General features: G+C 35.2%; 1 protein-coding gene across 1 annotated transcript in view; it reads left to right on the top strand.

Moving 5' to 3' along the window:
* The window catches only part of LOC123529018 (uncharacterized), a 69,475-nt gene that overhangs the window by 46,767 nt on the left and 2,031 nt on the right, over window positions 1–20,677 (top strand). Inside the window, exons 22-32 of the mRNA XM_053521550.1 lie at window positions 617–812; window positions 1,399–1,539; window positions 11,253–11,487; window positions 11,720–11,900; window positions 13,821–14,049; window positions 15,925–16,038; window positions 16,731–16,918; window positions 17,534–17,750; window positions 19,056–19,134; window positions 20,031–20,086; window positions 20,346–20,597. Coding sequence (XP_053377525.1) covers window positions 617–812; window positions 1,399–1,539; window positions 11,253–11,487; window positions 11,720–11,900; window positions 13,821–14,049; window positions 15,925–16,038; window positions 16,731–16,918; window positions 17,534–17,750; window positions 19,056–19,134; window positions 20,031–20,086; window positions 20,346–20,597 — 1,888 coding nt within the window. The remainder of the gene's footprint in view (window positions 1–616; window positions 813–1,398; window positions 1,540–11,252; window positions 11,488–11,719; window positions 11,901–13,820; window positions 14,050–15,924; window positions 16,039–16,730; window positions 16,919–17,533; window positions 17,751–19,055; window positions 19,135–20,030; window positions 20,087–20,345; window positions 20,598–20,677) is intronic.

The following is a 20,677-nucleotide window of genomic DNA, read 5'->3' as shown; positions in this document are numbered from 1 at the left end:
TTCAACGTTATGATACGTTACCAATGAAAAAGCAAATATAAAGTTTATATCGAGGTATGTTTGGGCATTCTGCATGCTTTCCCTCTAACAAAATCGTTAGAAGATAAGGACAAATATTGTTGTTCTTAACAGTTTTTCAAAAGTATTGAGTCATTATTTTTGGTTAAAACGTTTCCACAATTTCTTTTCCTTTAATTTTACAATAGGATCTTCACGTCAGATTCGAGTTAAGTGATATAAACGTGATGTGAATTTCGGATTTAAACTGTGTAAGATAAATAACCCAAATCTCCATGGGATGTATCACATCTCACAATAACTTGAGCAAATGAAGCAGTCAGTGAATGTAGCGTATTGTTTTAATTTCTAAAATATTAGACTTTGCTGGGATAGGGTCGATCATTCAAAACCTACAAAATGATTGCGCCATAAATATAACCTACGAAAATATAACTAAAAAAACTCAAAATTGAATGACCAAACTGACATTGCACCTGACCATAAGATGTAAATTTGATTGATCAAGTTGAATTTTGTTTTGCATAAATTGATTATATTGATCAACCTCATATATAACATAAATACTTACATATGATAAATCTGGGCTTGCTTGTAGAGTCTTGATGGTGTCACTAATGACACGCTGATCTCTCTAAACTGGACAAGTCCAATATCAATGAATATTGCCGAGAACGTCACAGTGACAGCGACGGTCAGTGTGCCTAAACTCTCCGTCTCCAGATTCCTATTTGACGTGGACCTTCCAGTTGAAGACTCAGCTTGTCTGACAGTCACCGACATTCGCGTAGTTGGTATGTACATACAGTATGCGTACTAGAAAAGAGAAGGAGCAACCTCGAATCTGCATGAACAAAACTATTTGAACAGAATTAATCCATGTTTTTCTCTCTATTATTTCGCATGGTTACTTTTTGTTTTAAGATTATTACTTACTATCTAAAGGTCACTGTACTGTACATAGAATATTACCTGAAAAAGGTATGGTTTGTGTCTAAAGTTATTTTTGTTGTTGTTGTTGTTGGATTTATCGTCGCACAGACACATGATAGGTCAGTTGCCTACGCGTAAGTTGGCTTATAAAAAGAGGCATTTTTTTCAAATATAATACGTTCTGACGGATCATTTCCTGCTTGTTTTGAGTAGTGGTTTGTTCTTTAATATCAGTATAACGCCTGCTAGTGTGTTCTAAAATAAAAATGCATATGAGGGGAGACAGCCAACTACATAACATGACGTTCAATACTGGGTTTCGTAGGGTCGAAGTTGAGCGTATTAATTTTTATTTTGATACGAACTAAGTTTCTTTCCATGTGCTTTAAAAATTATTATTTTTATTTGAGTATTACAAATTTAAACGGCAATGTATATTTTTCACAGGTTCTGTTGGAAGAAATGTGTTGTGTGTCCCACCAGATGTTAACACCAAAGGCATTGTGTACTCACCGGTATATAATGCTTCAGTTGGAAACAGTCAAATAAACTATGCCTACATAGATATTGGCATAGTTACCAATACAGGTACTTTTTTTATATATTTGCATAGTTACCGATATAGGTGTTTTTATACATTGTCACACTTACCAATACAGGTATTTCTATATATTAGCATAGTTACCAATACAGGTATTTTTATACATTGGCATAGTTATCAATACAGGTGTTTTTAAACATTGGCATAGTTGCAATACAGGTATTTTCATATATTGGCATAGTTACCAGTACAGGTATTTTTTATATATTGGCATAGTACAAATACAGGTATTTTTATATATTGGCATAGTTACATATATAAGTATTTTTTATGTATTGGCATAGTTACCAATACAGGTATTTTCATATATTTGCATAGTTACCAATACTATGGAATTCCTGGACCGCCATGCCATTTGCCAATTGCAAATTGCCACATGACAAATGCCAATTACCAATCGACAAGTAGCAATTGCCACATAACATATGCCATTTGCTAATTGCCATGTGCCATTTGCCACATGCCGTTTGCCAATTGTCACATGTCATTTGCCAATTGCCATATGTCATTTGGCGATTGCCACATGCCATTTGCCAATTGCCATTTGCCGAATTAAAATTTATTTATATTTATTTTGATGGGTTTAACGTCACACCGACACAATTATAGGTCATATGGCGACTTTCCAGCTTTAATGGTGGAGGAAGACCCCAGGTGCCCCTCTGTGCATTATTTCATCACGATCGGGCACCTGGGTAGAACCACCGACCTTCCGTAAGCCAGCTGGATGGCTTCCTCACATGAAGAATTCAACGCACCGAGTGAGGCTCGAACCCACATCAATGAAGGGCAAGTGATTTGAAGTCAGCGACCTCAACCACTCGGCCACGGAGGCCCCTCCGAATTTAAAAAAAGATCCTTTGTAAGCAAAGAATGCAACCAAGTAGAATAATAACATACTCGGCTGGATTGAGTCTGTTCATGAGAAGTAATGAAAAATGCAACAGAAAATGAATCCAAGTGCATGTTTAACCAAAATAACACGCTACAGTTACCGGCCCGGTTAGCTCAGTGGTAGAGCGCTAGTCCCTCATGCGGGGGACCCGGATTCGATCCCGGGTCCGGGTCGGAACATTTCCCATGGCTATCACCCCTTACCTCTGTTCGAAATAAGGAAATTGTTAGTTCGTTTGGGAAATTATGTACCAAGTACTGGTAAACTACGGTAGCTTGCTTAGGAATGGTATATCACTGAACTTAACCGCCTTGGTATGACTGAGAAATTGTCGAAGCAAGGTGTTAAACTCCAAAACAAACACTCACACCCACGAAGAGAATTTTTAAATACATGTTCCACTCTGTATTAAATGCTATTCCTTAAAACAGGAAACAAGAAAATAAACGGCAAAGGATTGACATTCCTGATAGAGTTCATTATTTAATTACACATGTGATGCCTGTCCGAGGGCAATATAATGGCGGAATAGCAAATAGTCCTGGACCCAATTGCCCAAAAGTTTAACCAATGGATAAATTTTGATGCTCAATAGAAATGTGTTCTATTTTGATATGAATTGATACAGAAATACTCTTTGATAACACACAAATACTGAGCAAACGTGATCATTCAGGATGCAGAAACATAACCTTGAAATTTAACTACTGGTTAGATTATGCGCCGATAAACGTTTTGAGCAACTGAATACTGATGTTGTAAGGTAACATAAAATTTATTTAAAGTCTGCAAGACATATACAATACAATAATTGCTGTCCCTTGGTATACTCTTGTCATAAATTTTGGTATGTATAAAATTGTCGTAAATCGAGAGATGTAAATCTAGAAATAATCTAGAAATGAAGCAGAAGTGTCTGAGTTGTTAGTTTTACCTAACTGCAGCTCGGATAAATAGTACCCACCAATTGAGCAAAAAACGGATTATCCGTATTAAGTACTCGTATATCGTCTAAGTAGCTTAATGTTTTATTAAATGCTTTTATAATGTATGTCTTTGTATCCTGAGAAAGGCCCAGCATTAAATCTTTAACATAAAAACAAATCTGCGTCAAGGGGTGCAAAATTGACAATTTGTTTCCATGTGAATACCAATTACTTGTCTGAAAATTGCATTCTCAAACCTGGCGTAGATATTGTTCAATGAAAAGGAAGGGTTGTACAAACTTCGTCACAGGTAATATAATATTTTACAATGCAACTGGTAAAAATGCTTTATCGAAATTGCAAGTGAGAAAAATTGCATTTCCCCGTGCAAAAGTGTTTTGAATAAGGGCAGTTAATTAGTTTTTAATTTATCAAGTTATAGGAAAGTGGTATACAAAGTAGAAAAATCGTATGTAGCGACTGATGACACCTTGTGATTATAAATTCTAAATTTAACCAGGATTTCGCCAGAAATCTTTACAGACCAAAACAGGTTTTTATTAGAGTGACGGTATACTTTGTCACAATAACTTTTTACGTGGGCTTTTGCAGCAGTAATAACACATGGTGTTAATAACTTGGATATATTAGTAGTGGTACAAGAACTCGATAAAACGAGCTTTATAAGATTGTTTGTGTAGTTTTGGAATCCGGTACACGGTTGGAAGTTTAATTTGCTGATTATCTGTACAAACTTTCAAATTAGAAACTTAAGTGAACTTTCAAATTAGGAACTTAAGTGATATGATCAGTGATTAAATGTTGTTCAACAGTAGGGCCTCTTTTCACCCAAGGGGCATAATTTGAACAATTTTGGTAGAGGACCACAAGAAAATGCTACATACCAAATATCAAAGGCCTATGTCTTGTGGTTTCAGACAAGATTTTTTTTCCTATATAAGTCTATACTATGAAAAACTTGGGAACCCCCGAGGCGAGGCTTCTTTTCACCCAAGGGGCATAATTTGAACAATCTATATAGAGGACCATTAGATGATGTCACATGTACAGTTATAGAAATTGTTTTAGCTGGACTATCCAAAATTAGTACATGCTTCCTACTCACACTTTGGTTAAGGTTTTGCATGTAACAGCTGTCACTGCCATATCTCAGTAGCCTTTGCATTGGATTGAAACTTCAAACAAGGCTTATCAGCTAATAACAAAGGTAAATAACTTGTAACTTATTTCAATGACATTTTTGGCCCTTTTTCGACTTACTGAACATAGTGGTTAAAGTTTTGTTGGTCTTTTTTTTTTAACCCGACTTAAAATTTTGCATACAAATAAGTACATCTGTGTCTCCAAAACGTGTGCAGATATCAGTTTTAAAATCCATACAGATGTTGGTGTATTACCAAGTCCTGTAATTATGACTTGTATTGGCAAAGTTATGCCCCTTTCTGTACTTGGAACAATCCAGGTTTAAGATTTGCATGCAAGACTTATCTCCAGAACTTGCAGATATCGGTTTGAAAGTTCACATAGACATTCACATTGAAAAAGCAATCCTATAACTTTGACATGATTATGCCTGTTCTTGTACTTAAAATTCCATTAAATTGAACATCGCTTTTTAATAGTCGAGCATGCTGTGATGAGACAGCCATTATTAATCATAATAATTTTAGTTTTTGATGTTTCATGCTTAAGGAAGTTAAACAGTTTTTATTTGGTTCACCACTGTTATGTTAAAGAAATTGTTTAATTGATCAGTAATTAATCTTCCACCAAACAGGTTTTGGGGAGCTATATACGAATCACTTTGATCCGTCTGTCCTGTCCCAAATTGTTTTCCTTAGATATCTCTGGAACCATTAAAGCTATTCTTTTTGAATATTCACACAGCTTTTAATAATTATAAAACCACTCCACATACTTAGTCCCATAAATCTGCTTCATATTTTGACTAAATTATCCACCTTTTTCCAACTAAGAAATGTCCCGAAATTGGGTTTTCCTTTTATATCTCTGCAATATATTCAGGTATTGGATTGATACTTTAAACAAACCCTCAGAGCCATTAAGCAAGTTGACACTTTACTCTTACTTTTATTTGAACAAAATTACACCCCTTTTTATACCCCCGTTTGAAAAACGGGACGTATGGGACGCCTCTGACGGGCGACCGGCATCCACAGTCTTTGTTCGTTTAGAGCATATCTTCTTCATGCACGGAGAGATTTTGATGAAACTTGGCACAATTGTTCACCGTCATAAGACGGAGTGTCATGCGCAAGAACCAGGTCCCTAGGTCAAAGGTTAAGGTCACACTTAGAGGTCAAATGTCAGATCCAAAAGTGACTTTGTCCAGAGCATTCATTCTTCATGCATGGAGGGGTTTTGATGTAACTTGGCACAGTTGTACACCATCATGATATGGAGTTAAGAATTGCTTCCCTTTGTTGTTACTATAAATAGCTTTTATTGTAACTTTTTTACTACTGGTTGTAAGGAAAAATGGAGACTCTTCTGTAGTACAACATGCATGTTACATCCAATTTTGATGTGTATTTTGACGTATTTCTACCTGGAAAGGATTTTGTGTAGATTTTTAGCCCACCTGAGCAATGAGAATAACAAAAGAATTATAATAATTTCTACACAACCACAGAATAACAAAAGAATTACAATGATTACTACACAACCACAGAATCAAAATTCCATTTGCAGGTACAGGTGTTAAAAAAATTTGCTATGACGGGTGTATATTGTGACATTCTGGCACTCTTGTTTGAGTTAAAAATGTCTAACATCTGAAATTCCTTAACTCCTGTAATATCATACTCCTCTTAACTACCCGTATACACATATGACTGAGCGATGCATACACCTTTTTGTTAACTTTAGTCAATTAGTATTTTAAACAAGCTTTTCAGCAGTCCTGTTCTATTTACCCGATGAAGTATAATTATTATTATAATTATAAACTAGATATATTGTTAGCTATTTAAAGGTTTAAGGAAGCTATTGTTAAGATAATCCTAAAACGTATATATTGAGTGTAGTTCCTTTCCTTAAACACGAAAAACTATGTTGAATGTATCCCTAATGTAGGTTCCGCTGGAAAGCCTGTTAGTTGAAACATTTATATGCTAATTGTTTAACGAGATGATTAAAATTGAAATAAAGTTAAAATGATACAGTTAAAAATATAATTATATTTCCATAGTTGTTGTCATTTGTTCTGTAGCAAGATAACCAAAACTTTCAAATCCTGTTGTACAATTAGCATACAGCTTTATTTTATACATTATATTACATTATGATTTGTCCATTAATATACAACCAAAATACACAAAGGCTGTGACCATACTACTTTTATCAAATATTGAAGCAGGTTTTGGCAGTTAAGTTTGCTGAGTACAAACACGTTAATGTACACTGTCCATGTCATATAAATTACAATGATATCCTTAGCTTTATCAAATAAAACATTTCTAAGTGGTTGGTAAGCAATGCGTTCTTTTAAAACATGCAATTCTGTCTTATCAGTAAGATTATCTTTTTAGCTCACTAGAGCCAAAGGCTCAGTGTGAGCTATTCTGATCACTCACCGTCCGTCGTCCGTAAACTTTTACTTTAAACGACATCTCCTCATAAACCGCTTGGCCAATTTCATCCAAACTTCACAGGAATGTTCCTTGGGTGAATCTCTACAAAAATTATTCAAAGAATTGAATTCCATGCAATCTCTGGTTGCCATGGCAACCGAAAGGAAAAACTTTAAAAATCGTCTTCTAAAAAACCAGAAGCCCTAGAGCTTAGATATTTGGTGTGAAGCATTGCCTAGTAGACTTCTACCAAGTTTATTAAAATCATGATCTCGGGGTCAAAATTGACCCCGCCCCAGGGGTCACTTGATTTTACATAGGAAAATCTTAAAAAATCTTCTTCTCAAAAACCAGAAGCCCTAGGGCTTAGATATTTGACCTGTAGCATTACCTAGTGGACCTCTACTAAAGTTATTCAAATCATGACCCCGGGGTCAAAATTGACCCCGCCCCAGGGGTCAGTTGATTTTACATAGATTTCTATAGGATAATCTTCAAAAATTAAAAAAAAACATAAACCAGAAAGCCTAGAGCTTAGATATATGACATGTAGCATTGCCTAGTAGACCTCTACAAAATTTAATCAAATTATGACCCCCAGGCTCAAAATTGACCCCGCCACAGGGGTCACTTGATTTTACATAGGAAAATCTTCAAAAAAATTCTAAAAATAAACCAGAAGGTTTAGATCTTAGATATTTGACATATAGCATTGCCTAGTAGACTTCTACAAAATTTATTCAAATCATGATCCCCGAAGTCAAATTGACCCCGCCCCATGGGGTTACTTGATTGTACATAGAAAAGTCTTCAAAATTTTTCTAAAAATAAACCAGAAGGCCTAGAGCTTAGATATTTGACATATAGCATTGCCTAGTGGACCTCTATAAAATTTGTTCAAATCCTGACCCCCCCGAGGTCAAATTGACCCAGGCCCAGGGGTTATTTGATTGTACATAGGGAAATCTTCATAAATTTGCTAAAAATAAACCAGAAGGTCTAGATCTTAGATATTTGATATGTAACATTGCCTAGTAGACTTCTACAAACTTTGTTCAAATCATGACCCCCGGGGTAAAATTGGCCCCGTCCCAGGGGTTACTTGATTGTACATCGGAAAATCTTCCAAAATATTTATAAAAATTATCAGTTTGACATTTGAAACATGTAGCTCATATTACTCAGGTGAGCGATCCAGGGTCATCATGACCCTCTTGTTATAAGACATATCCAATCACTTAACATCTTTGGTCAGGTGCAGCTTTTAGTATGCTATTTTGTCTCTCGTCCGTTTACAATGGACCTGACACCAACTCGATCAAACCCAAGTCTTATCCAATCAAACCATAAAATGCATGTGGATTTTGTAACGTTTGATTTTTAGCTCACGGTGAGCTTTTGTGACCGCTCAATGTGCGGTGTGCGTCGTCGGTCTGTCAACAATTTATAAAAAAATCTTCTAATCCACTGGACAGAATTACACCAAACTTCATAGGAATGATATTCGGGTGGCCTCCTTTCAAAATTGTTCAAAGAATTGAATTCCATACAGAACTCTTGTTGCCATGGCAACCAAAAGGAAAAATCTTCTTGTCCAAAACCACAGGTCATAGGGCTTTGATATTTGTCATGTAGCATCATCTAGTGGTCCTCTACCAAGATTGTTCAAATTATCCCCCTAGGATTTAATATGGCCCCGCCCTGGGGGTCACATGTATCTATTCATATCAAAATATAACACATATTTCTATTGAGCATCAAAATTTATCCATTGGTTAAACTTTTGGGCAATTGGGTCCAAGACAATTTGCTATTCCGTCATTATATTGCCCTCGGACAGGCGTAACATTTGTAATTAAATAATGAACTCTATCAGGAATGTCAATCCTTTGCCGTTTATTTTCTTGTTTCCTGTTTTGAGGAATAGCATTTAATACAGAGTGGTACATGTACATAAATGTATTTAAAAATTATCCTCGAGGGTGTGAGTGTTTGTTTTTGAGTTTAACACCTTGCAATTTCTCAGTCATACCAAGGCGGTAAGTTCAGTGACAAACCATTCCTGGGCAAGCTACCGTAGTTTACCAGTACTTGGTACATAATTTCCCAAACGAACTAACAATTTCCTTACTTCGAACAGAGCTAAGGGGTAATAGCCATGAAAGAAACTTCCTGACACACAATGGGAAATGTTCCAACCCGGACCCGGGATCGAACACGGGTCCCCCGCATTAGGGACTAGCGCTCTACCACTGAGCTAACCGGGCCGGTAACTGTAGCGTGTTATTTTTGGTAAAACATGCACTTGGATTCATTTTCTGTTGCATATTTCATTACTTCTCATGAACAGACTCAATCCAACCGAGTCTGTTATTTTTCTACTTGGTTGCATTCTTTGCTTCGAAAGGATCTTTTTAAATTCGGCAAATGGCAATTGGCAAATGACACATGGCAGTTGGCAAATAGCATGTGGCAATTGGCAAATGACAAGTGGCAAATGGCATATGGCAATTAGCAAATGGCATATGGCATGTGACAATTGCTACTTGTCTATTGGCAATTGACATTTGTCATGTGGCAATTGGCAAATGGCGTGTCGGTCCAGGAATTTCATACAATACATGTATTTTTATATATTGGCATAGTTACCAATACAGGTAGTTTTATATATTGACATACTATATCTTTTATATAATGACATAGTTACCAATACAGGTATTTTTATGTATTGGAATAGTTACAAATACAGGTAATTTTATGCCCCAAAGGTGGGCATATTACACTCGCACTGTCCGTCCGTCCGTGTGTGTGTGTGTATGTGCGTACGTCCGTCCATGTAAATTCTTGTCCGGGCTTTAACTCTGCCATCCATGAAGGGATCTTGAAATAACTTGGCATAAATGTTCACCATAATAAGCCGACGTGTCGTGAGCAAGACCCAAACCCCTAGCTCTAAGGTCAATGTCACAGTTAGAGGTCAAAAGTTAATAGGGTCTGTTTTGTGTCCGGTCCATAACTCTGCCATCCATGAAAGGATTTTAAAATAACTTTGCATAAATGTTACCATAATGAGACGACGTGTCATGCGCAATACCCAGACCCCTAGCTCCAAGGTCAAGGTCATACTTAGAAGTCAAATGTTAACAGGGTCTGTTTCGTGTCCGGTCCATAACTGTGCCATTGATGAGGAGATTTTGAAAATATATACCTGGCATAAATGTTCCCCACATCCAGACCCCTAGCTCTAAGGTCAAGGTCACACTTAGAGGTTAAAGTTGTCCGGCCCATAACTCTGCCATTGATAAAAGGATGTTCCCTATATTAAGATGACGTGTCATGCGCAAGTCCCAGGTCCCGAGCTCCAAGGTCAAGGTCACACTTAGAAGTGTTAGAAGGTGTTTCTTGTCTGGTCAATAACTCTGCCATTTATCAAGGGATTTGAAAATAATTTGACACAAACCATGTTGAGAAGGTATGTCACGCTTATGACCCGCGTCACTTGGATCAAGATCAAGGTCACGAAATGATGTGTGTTTTTGGGCAGACAACTGTAGCATTCTTGGGCATGCTTTGGGGGCATTTGTCACCAACAGTGACAGCTCTTGTTATGTATTGGCATGGTTACTAATACAGGTATTTCTTACTTCTGATGTATGTTCAAACAGATATTGGCTTAGTTACCAATACAGGTATTTTTAATTTCTGATTAATGATTTATTATTGGAATTGAAATAATCACCAAATGCAAATTAAGTGCGAATATGCCTTAATCATTCACAGTCTAAATGCATCTACCTGAGATACAGCTTAGCTATATATTATTATTTACTATATACAGCTAATCTTGTAGTTAGTTCCCGAAAGCTGAGCTTACAAAGGCCACGATGCTTGATTATCAAGGATTAATTATACAAGTTACGTTGACATGCGAAAAAAAACAAAACAGAAATGCATTTTTCAAGAAATTTTCAATAGAAGGCGACGTTGGACAGTTTGCTATTCCAGCAACCACCGTAGTTGGCGATTGTTTTGTTCCTGTGTAATAATCGCGAAGGAAATTGACTTTTGAAATTATAAACTCATTTTTCAAGTTAGAAACTTGCCAGTTTAACTATCCGACACCAGCGGAATTCATGTGCGGTTAATAATTCAAAACAACTTTGGCATTGCATTTTTCCAAAGTAAAGTTATTGAAGCTTATTCAATTGAACTATTTGCATTCAGCATGGAATATGTACTAACTGTAATGGCCACATCTTTTTCAGGTCTTACCTATCGCAGGAACACATTTACTGCAGGTGACGATGATGTTTTAATAGAGTTTGACATTCAGATGGCGGATTGTGCAAGCAGTGATAACGGAAAAGTTCATAAGCTCAGTATTGGAAACAAAGTTGCCAACTACATTTTTATTTATGACTTTGATGTCCAAGTTGTCAGAGATAGTAACGAGAAACCAGACATTGCTTTCGAAATGATAACTGGGGCTGGCTCAACCAGGTATAACGAAGTAGCATTACACAAAAAGTGTTTCCTATCGCTGAATTATAAGGGTTCTATCTGGTTTGCAGAGTCGTTTAGAAGTCTTTTAAGCTGAGTTCTAAAACACGGGGGCATATTTTTACAGACTTTCGTACTTGAAACATATATCAGTTGTCCTTTTTTTAACTGAAACTAAAATATTAGATACAGAACAGTTTACACCTGAATTACTAGTGATCTATACTTTCAGCTCCGTAATACACGTTGAAGGAATTGCTTATCACACTGAAAATTCCACGGCAGAAGGAAAGAACACCAGTTTGTTTGTCTCACTTCCGGCTTATCAGCAGCTGACTTCCGGTGCACTTGTTGTCACTAGCAACCAGTCTTGTAGCAGTATTCATCATACAGATACCTTTGTGCAAATTGACGTAAGCCTACAAATATCATATTATATTAATGAAATCCAAAGGCTTTTGTATTAAATGCGTTATCTTTTAGTTGGTATAACTTTCAGTCACAACACTTTACCATTTTCAACAAGAAATGTGAAGTTCGTTCGGCTTGCTTTTTAGGCATTTCTTTCGATCTTGTTTAAGAATCTTTTGCTATAGAAGTATTTTATCTCTGTTTTAACTTTCGATCTTTTCGTTTTTCTAAATGTACGGTCTTTTCCTGCTTTTTGTGCACTTTGTTTTTCAAAACGCAGTCTGTAATTCTATCAAGGATAAACCGATGAAATGATATTTCTTTTGAAAGCAAAGAAGAAGGAAGTGTCTTGTACTTTTGTGCAAGGCATAAGGTCATAACTGGTAGAGTATTTTAAGACAAACTATGAAGTTTACAGGTGCGCTTCTATAATTTTCTCTACGTACATTTTTTGTAAACGTCTGTGCCACCCTTTAGACTAATGTTAACCTGTCTCTTCAAGATCACAATTATTTTAATAGTTTTCATTAACCATTTATATATAATTCTATTTTCTGGTATTGCCTAGATTTCAAACACTTTTCATGATACTATGTACTTTTTATGGAATTAAGTATTATTTTTTTCTTATTACGTTGTTTTGATTCAGGTCTTTCACTTCACTGTCTATATTACATTTTGTAATTATTATATTAGACGAACATATATTAGAACTGACTATATATAATATGTTGTCCTCTTTAAATAAGCTAAATAATAATAATAATATTATTATATTGGTGCTCAATGATGAAGATAACGGGTTTACGTCACGAGGTTTTCAGCATGAATTCTAAATTTATGATATATTAATAAACCATTACCCTGCTAAATTTCTAAAATGAACTGGTTCATCATTCTATTTGGACAGTACCATTTATTATTCGAAGGGGTGTTCACTCAGAATTTACTGACTGAATAGCGAACAGTGCTGACCATGATGTGCAGGCAGATCTTGGTCTGCACTGGTCGCAAAGGCAGAATCACTTGCCGCCAGCAGGCTAAAGGTTAAATAAATTATTATTACTATTATTATAATTATTATTATAAATTGGTGTTCAGTAGATTACGTCACAAGGTTTTCCGCATTAGTACTAACTTTATGATTTATTTATTAATCAACAAATAACACTAAAGAACCAAAATTTACAAACTGTCCCAGAACAACAAAGATATGCAATATGCCTTATTTTAAACAATCATCGTACCTACACTATAAGCTTTAATTATTTTTCACATTCATAATTAACACACATAATTATATTCACGCATTTTATGTAAAAGCATCTTGGATCTTTTAAAATATCTCTTACTTGCGTGTTTCACTAACTACTTGAAATTACTATAGATGCAGTTAGGCACTACTGTCCCTATTTCACGAACTAGCTTTATCTTTTATAAATTTGTATACGAGTTATGTAAAAAGGAGGATAGAGGACATAACTTATACATATATGTTATGGAGATTTGAAATTAACGATCATTGAGAGAATTGATCCAAATGTTTTGTCATGTTAGACAAATAATTCATGTGTAAATTGTTTTGGCTTTTATGCACTGATATATTGTGTTACATTATTTACATTTATTTGAGAGCAAAGATTTAATAGATACTCTAATAAAAATAAATCAGGAGTGTGGCACAGACATAGGAAATAAAATGCAGAAGTACATCTTTCATAAAACGCACCTGTTTACCAATTAATTTTACGTAGAAGTATTCTTTACATGTCATAGTCGCTAAATTAAAGTATAAGACTTGATGGAATTTCTACCGCAATTCATAAAGAAAACTAAGTCTACCTTTGAACACCATATCATTTTTAAAAAGGCAAAATCGAGGAAATAGTATTATTGTATTTCTTGTTTGTTTCTCTTTTCAGTGCGACGATTTCTTCTTTACCGATGTTCTGACATTTACAGCAGAAATCGCAATAAATAGCTCCGTAATTTTGCCAGTTGGTTTCAGTGGATGGGATTCTGTGGCTCAAGGCTGGGTTGGTACCAATTACGTGAGTAGATACACGACTTACGACGCAGAAGACTGGTTCCCTTACCCGATTTCCGGTGAAAATGAGCTGTCATACAGTGTGGAAGGTGGCATTGATACGAGTACGTATGGTCTTGATAGACTTTGATATGGAAATACGTTTTTGGTATATGTCTTCAGTAAATAATTGAACTATTTCAGTTGGTTCTGTCTGGTATTTTGCGCTGAAAAATATCGAATATCTTAACAAAATGTCAAATACTTGCTAATGCTCGCTCTATATTTTTTACTAGTACGGAGCTACAATAGTAACAAAACATGCTTAAAAAAACGTTAAAAACATGAAATAAAAAGAAAATGTGTTTACTTTACATAAAACATCAAAATTGTTTTCACTATAATTAAAAATTTCACTGATGGCTACGCCAATTTCGAAAATTACAAACACTCCATAACAGCTGTTGATATTTTAAGTTTTACACTGAAATAAACTAAACAACACTTATTTACAACACCTAAAATTTTATGTGTAAATTAAGATTTTCACAGTGCATTTGTTATTCTCCCTTCGAAGAAAAGGCGGTTAATTGAATCATACCGGTCGGTTAGTCTGCCTGTCGGTCGGTCGGGCCGCTGCATCGGTTGGTAATAACATTGAAAATGCCTCGACCTAAAATGGTCAACCGTCATAAGAAGACTGCCTTAAGTCAGTAGATGACTGGCCAGTAGGTCAAAGGTCAAGGTCACACTGACCTTAAAACGGAAAAACAGTGAAGCTGTCAATAACTAGAGAACACTTGAGCTTGCAGTAGTCATCTGCCCGTCTTTTATTGTTTTGAGGATCATAGTACCTTTGAGACTGAACTCGGTTTTCGCTCATGGCTAGAGTTCATTTTAGACATTACATAGCAACTGAGCCGCGTCATGAGAAAACCAACATAGTGCGTTTGCGACCAGCATGGATCCAGACAAGCCTGCGCATCCGCGCAGTCTGGTCAGGATCCATGCTATTCGCTTTCAAAGCCTATTGCAATTAGAGAAACTGTTAGCAGGATGCGCAGGCTAGTCTGGATCCATGCTGGTCGCAAATGCACTATGTTGGTTTTCTCATAGTGTGGCTCAGTTGTAGATCTCTAATAATGTATGTGATAGATGTCATTTATAATAATTTTATGCTTTAATTTTAATTCACAGTAGGTTCTTTTACAATTGTTTCATTAATTATATGAAATTTCAGTGATAAAATATTTGGTAGTAAATATACGGCTTTGTCTGGGTACTAGTATTTTACTTGATAAATGTTTTAGACATAAGATTTGAAAACAAATATTACTTGCAATGATTACAGTTTTTGTCTATGTGACATGTGAATGAATTAGTATCAGTATCGTTGCCGGGTATGTGCAGTATGAAGTTAGAGTTCAATGACTTCTATTTTTACATCAATGGATTTTCCATTGGATGACTAGAGCTTGAAACCTTTTCTATATATTCTACAAACTGTAAAGTTGTTTTTGCCGATAAATGTTATGTTTACCATATAATACCATTTATCACATGTTTGACGTCATGGGAGTGTAATAAAGCCATTACATAAAAATGATAATACACTAAAGCTTTGACGTCAACGTCGTTTATAGTTTAGGAGACGTTGGTCAAATTGACTTGTTTATATAGTAAAAGAAAGTGGAACTTCTGATGTTTCTGCAGGAAAAGCTAACATGTTATAAAAAAATATTATTTCATGACTTTCCACATTGAATTTATTAAACTCGTTGAATAAAATTGATAAAAGCTCGACAGAGCCTCGCATGTTACTATTTTATTCAACTCGTTTAAAAAATTCAATATGAAAAGACACTTATGTAATATCCTCTAGGGGACCAGAATACTTATGACGAGTGTTCAATATAATATTATGTTCATCAGGTAGTTTGATTGTCCTAGCATTTCAGGACCAGAATACTAATAAAGATTGTTCAATATATGTTTATCAGGTAGCTTGATTGCACTGGGACTTGAGGACAGAAATATCGTGGCTGACTGCCAGATCACAAGCTCCCTTGGTAACTCTGGTCCAGCATCGGATGCTAGACTTAACAATATTGGAGGTAAACATATTAAATTTTGAAGTATCTCAGATGCATATTTGTTTTTCACTTTGATAAAATGTCACGCTTTATTGAATTTCTCTAAACTGAAATTCGATGCTGTGCATATGTTCATCAGAAAGTTCCAGATGATACGGCCTGCACATGGTCATATGTACAAATGAAAGACCATGACTACGTTCGAAAAAAAATCTGTAATTATTAACTCAAGATCACAGCTAAAAGTGTTGTTGTAATACATTTTCCAGCGCAATTTGCTGCTATTACTAGTATTTCAAAGCCAAATTGGAGAAAATATTCGTCAAAGTCGCCCGTTAATCATCATAATTATTTGCAGGTGTTTCTTGTATTTCAATCTAAATGCACGGACATGAAAATAAAGTGTTTAGTCCAAGGTTGCATGAATGAAACATGAAAACTGTTATCCTACTTTGATTTAGGAAGTTGTTGTAATTGAAGTCATAACGTGAGCGAAAACGTATCGATACAGCATTCAAAACACATACACTGTATCCATGGTAATGGTCACCGTATACTTCAATTTTTATTAAGAGGCAACTGTCACGTTGTCAAGTTGTTCTTCAAGGTCTGCAACATGCTAATCTTGTACATAGAATATGCTTATCCTGTCATTAAAAAACGTAGGTATATACACAGTGAAGCTTTATACAAGTATTTATTTTGTTTTCCAGCATGGGTACCTTTAATTCGAGATAGCTATACAAGTCGTTATCTAGTGGTTTATTTCGGTAACCAGCACAAATTTTCAAAGGTAGCTGTACAACAGGACGAAGGCAATGCAGATTTAGTTACAGAACTTGCAGTTGAATACACTGAAGATGCAGATGTGGGTGGACTCTCATGGTTCGGAGAGGAAGTTGTAAGTTGACATATTATTGTGGTTCTTAGACGTAAAGCCGAAAGCGCAGCATCGGAAGCAAATGTCTTTATCAAAAGTGGTGTTATTATTTAGGCGTTTGCGAGTTATCAGAACAATTAGTTTCACTAAAACTGTTTTGTTTTATAAAATTCTGCTTATGAAATAAACAAGATTTTCGCATGCGGCGAAGGTGGTATACTTTCAGTTTGAATGTCTTTATACGTAAAACAAAACATCACTAGACTATAATATTTACTCTTATTCAATGAGGATTGAATAAGCGTACACCTAGTAATTTAACAATGTATAATTGCCCCACGTACGCAGTTACATTATTTTTGGATCAACGCTCGTACACAACGTCGACGTCAGAATGCACGGACGATTCAGTGACCCAGTACCATTTTACTTATTGCGCTCAGGACACACAGCGCCTTTACCCCTAAACTTCATTTCAGTTGCGTTTTAGTTGCTACTGTAGTAAGGTACAGAATATTAAGAGGTTAATATACGACTTTTTGTGCTTTCTTGCCATATTCACATCCAGTGCCATAAATGCTGAGGGCTTCAAAATATTCATAAACATTAATGTCTGTACACGTCTGTCAATTCAAGGTGTCTCTGGGCGCTTCACCGACAACTTTGAAAAATGTAACACTAAGTGGGAGGAAAGCTCGAGGGGTAAGGATCACTCTGACAAATGACACGGCCTATGGCGTGCTAGCAGATGTAGGTGTTAAGTTTGAGTTTTATGGGCAAAAGCTGACGTCAGATAAAACACAAGCACAGGCATGTAGCATCTTGGAAAGTAGTCTTATACAGACACCAGCAGGCAAGTATATATATAGACTTTTATTATATACCTATACAAATTATGTCAAAAATACAGTTTGTATAAGTCAATATGAATAGGCAGAAAAATTCCGTACTGTACCTTTTGTATTGTATGTTGCCAGACTACTTTCATTTATTAGTAGCTAGATCTGGGACTTTAAATTCGGCTCGAGTGGATTTTGCAAGGACGGATAACACTCGGCGCTTGCGCGCTTCGTGAGTTCCGGTCTGGCAAAATCCACTCGAGCCGAATACAGCATTCCAGATCTAGCTTCTATTATAATAACCATATCTGAATACATGTAAGCTAACTACGGGTAGTAACGTTGTACTTGAATTCATCCAAATAACTTTAAAGTAAATAACAGTTTTTGTTTTGTTTTTTTTTTCTCCTAAAATTTTATGTCTTAAGCCAGAATTAATTTGTAGGTTTGATTTTAGCTACTGTTTGTTATAATTGTGAAAATTGGAATTTCCATATTACAAAAACGTAGTAAAGAAAAAATGAGGAAAGTATGAATACATAAATTGTGTCAATATGTTCTAGTCCAATGCATAAACATGTCCTCACAAAAATAAATCGGTATATCTTTTAAAAGAAACACTGTTGTAATTCAGGCTGTACCAATTGTTTTGAAATAAAAAAAAACGCTTTCTTTTTTATCTAAAAATAGGATATGTGTTAGTTTATCCCAAACTTTGCATAGTATGCTGATACGTTATTATAAAAGAGGTATATCAGAATAAAAAAGAAATATTACATAAAAGGTTATATAGAAAAGGCTTGTCTTATTTTTTCTGACGTTTAAGCGGGAAAAAGAGCAACAACATTTTAATAGCAATGACTTAGATTCTACCAAATATACGAATGGTGTATAAATATTGTCTGAACTTCTATAAGTATCAACAACATCCTTAATCAGTATTGTTTTGTCTTATTTATGTTAATTTTTGTGGTCTTCTATGGTTAAAGCAAAAGAAAGTTCATATATAAATTTTCAAACAGTTGAAAAAGAGTTTATATAAAAATATATCCAGTTAAAACGAGTTTATATAAAAAAGACAATTACCCAATTATTTTGTTTTAAATTTGATTATACAATTAAGAACATGTGGAAAACCACCAAAACGAAACCTGTGCGGAATGTTAAATGGATTACAAGCATACATGTTAAGAACAGTGCACGTACAAAGATCCGAAAGAAATTGTACAATAACTTAGTTCCCTTTAAGCAATGACCAGTTCACGTAAAATCAGTAACTTTACAATCTAACAACAATATTATACCTTTCCTTTGTTCAGGCTATCCAGCATTTGGTCCACGAAGTTTTATTGTTGCTGCATCAGGAAAAGTCTATGTATGTGACCGACAAAGTGACAGGTATATAAAAATATACAGGTGTTCAAAATATCCAAATTCATACATAATTAGACTTTCAATTTGGGAACATACTTTATTGCCATTTCTCGTTTTTAAGCTTTAGAATTTGATAAATAAGGAGATATTATTTTTCACTGATTTGATGTCATGTCGTAGTTATATATATTTATCAATATCTTAATGAATAAAATACCAGAATAATTATGTAGCATTTTAAGCAATAGCGAAATGTTGCAGTTTGCACATTGACTTAATTATATGCGATCATGTATGTTGATCCGTAGGTTAGCTTTTATTTTGTTCTTTACATGAGCATTTTTGTGTTTAACATACTATTGCGCATTCTGTTACCATTGCTTGTGATTGATACTCACCCAGAGGAGATAATTTACTTAAACTGTGCTTACACTGTTCTTATATTTTGTAATATGGTTGGGATGAAGTATATGCAAACTTTTCTAGTTGTCCTTTGCCGCTACCCGTTCTGAAGCTGGTTCAATCTAAAGTATTGTTGTATTCAATTTACCATACCATAATGCTTTTGCAACAGCTTTTGATGAGAATTTGAAACCTGTTTATTACATAGATTAATAAAGAGTATCATTCAATTTGATATCTAAATACCCATATGTGATCTGTTTAAGGCAGTAATCCATATTTCAAAATATTGTGTTTTTCCTACTGTTTAAGCACAACATGACACGTTCGTCACGAAAATTTAAAGCATACCATGGACTTCAGCCTATCAAGGAATTTTGAGTATTTTGTTAGTCATCCATCAAATGATATCCAGCAATTTAGATCGATCGAAATGCCCAATAGTAAAACTCAACATGGGATGTATTAGAACGAGCACGAAAGATATCTCATGTTTTAACCTATTTTTTACATTTCAGTAAAGTATACAAGGGAGGTTGTACGTCTAGTGCTGACAACGGGGCCACCTGGTCAAGTGAGTGTTCAAACTGTAGTATAAAGAAAATATAAGATGTTCACCATTTTGTTGTCTAGAGTTACCTGCACAAAAATCTTTAATTTACAATGTCAGTATCACTGTTGTGTGAAATACTGAGATCATTTCTTACAATAACTATAGTAAGTGCAAAAATCAAATAATGTGATTTGTTTGATCCGTTTGCATAAGACAGCAGGTATTGTATATAAATGTTAAGACACTACATGTATATTGATATTTACATTTCTAATTGCAGAACTTGATACAAAAGTTACATGTATGATCGGATACGAGGGCGCCAGCGATCGCCTGTACGCGTACGCTCCAAACCAGAAAACGGTAATGGTGAGCGAAGCCGGTTATCCGTGGGAAAGTGTTCCTCTCGGCTATTTAGAGGAAGACCAATTAAAAACAACTTGGATCAGTGCAATTATAGTGCCAGAATTAGCTAGTCCCGAGTTGGACAGGGCAACTCCACACAGCATGTATAAAATACAAAATTGGGGACGTATGTACTTTTCAATTATTGTTAGCAATATTACAGCAGTTATTCTCTCTTTTTCAATTATCTCGCTCTCCAATGAATAT

Source organism: Mercenaria mercenaria, chromosome 13 (genome assembly GCF_021730395.1).
Source record: "Mercenaria mercenaria strain notata chromosome 13, MADL_Memer_1, whole genome shotgun sequence".
NCBI classification, from domain to species: Eukaryota; Metazoa; Mollusca; class Bivalvia; order Venerida; family Veneridae; genus Mercenaria; species Mercenaria mercenaria.
This window is presented reverse-complemented; position numbering and strand designations above follow the sequence as displayed.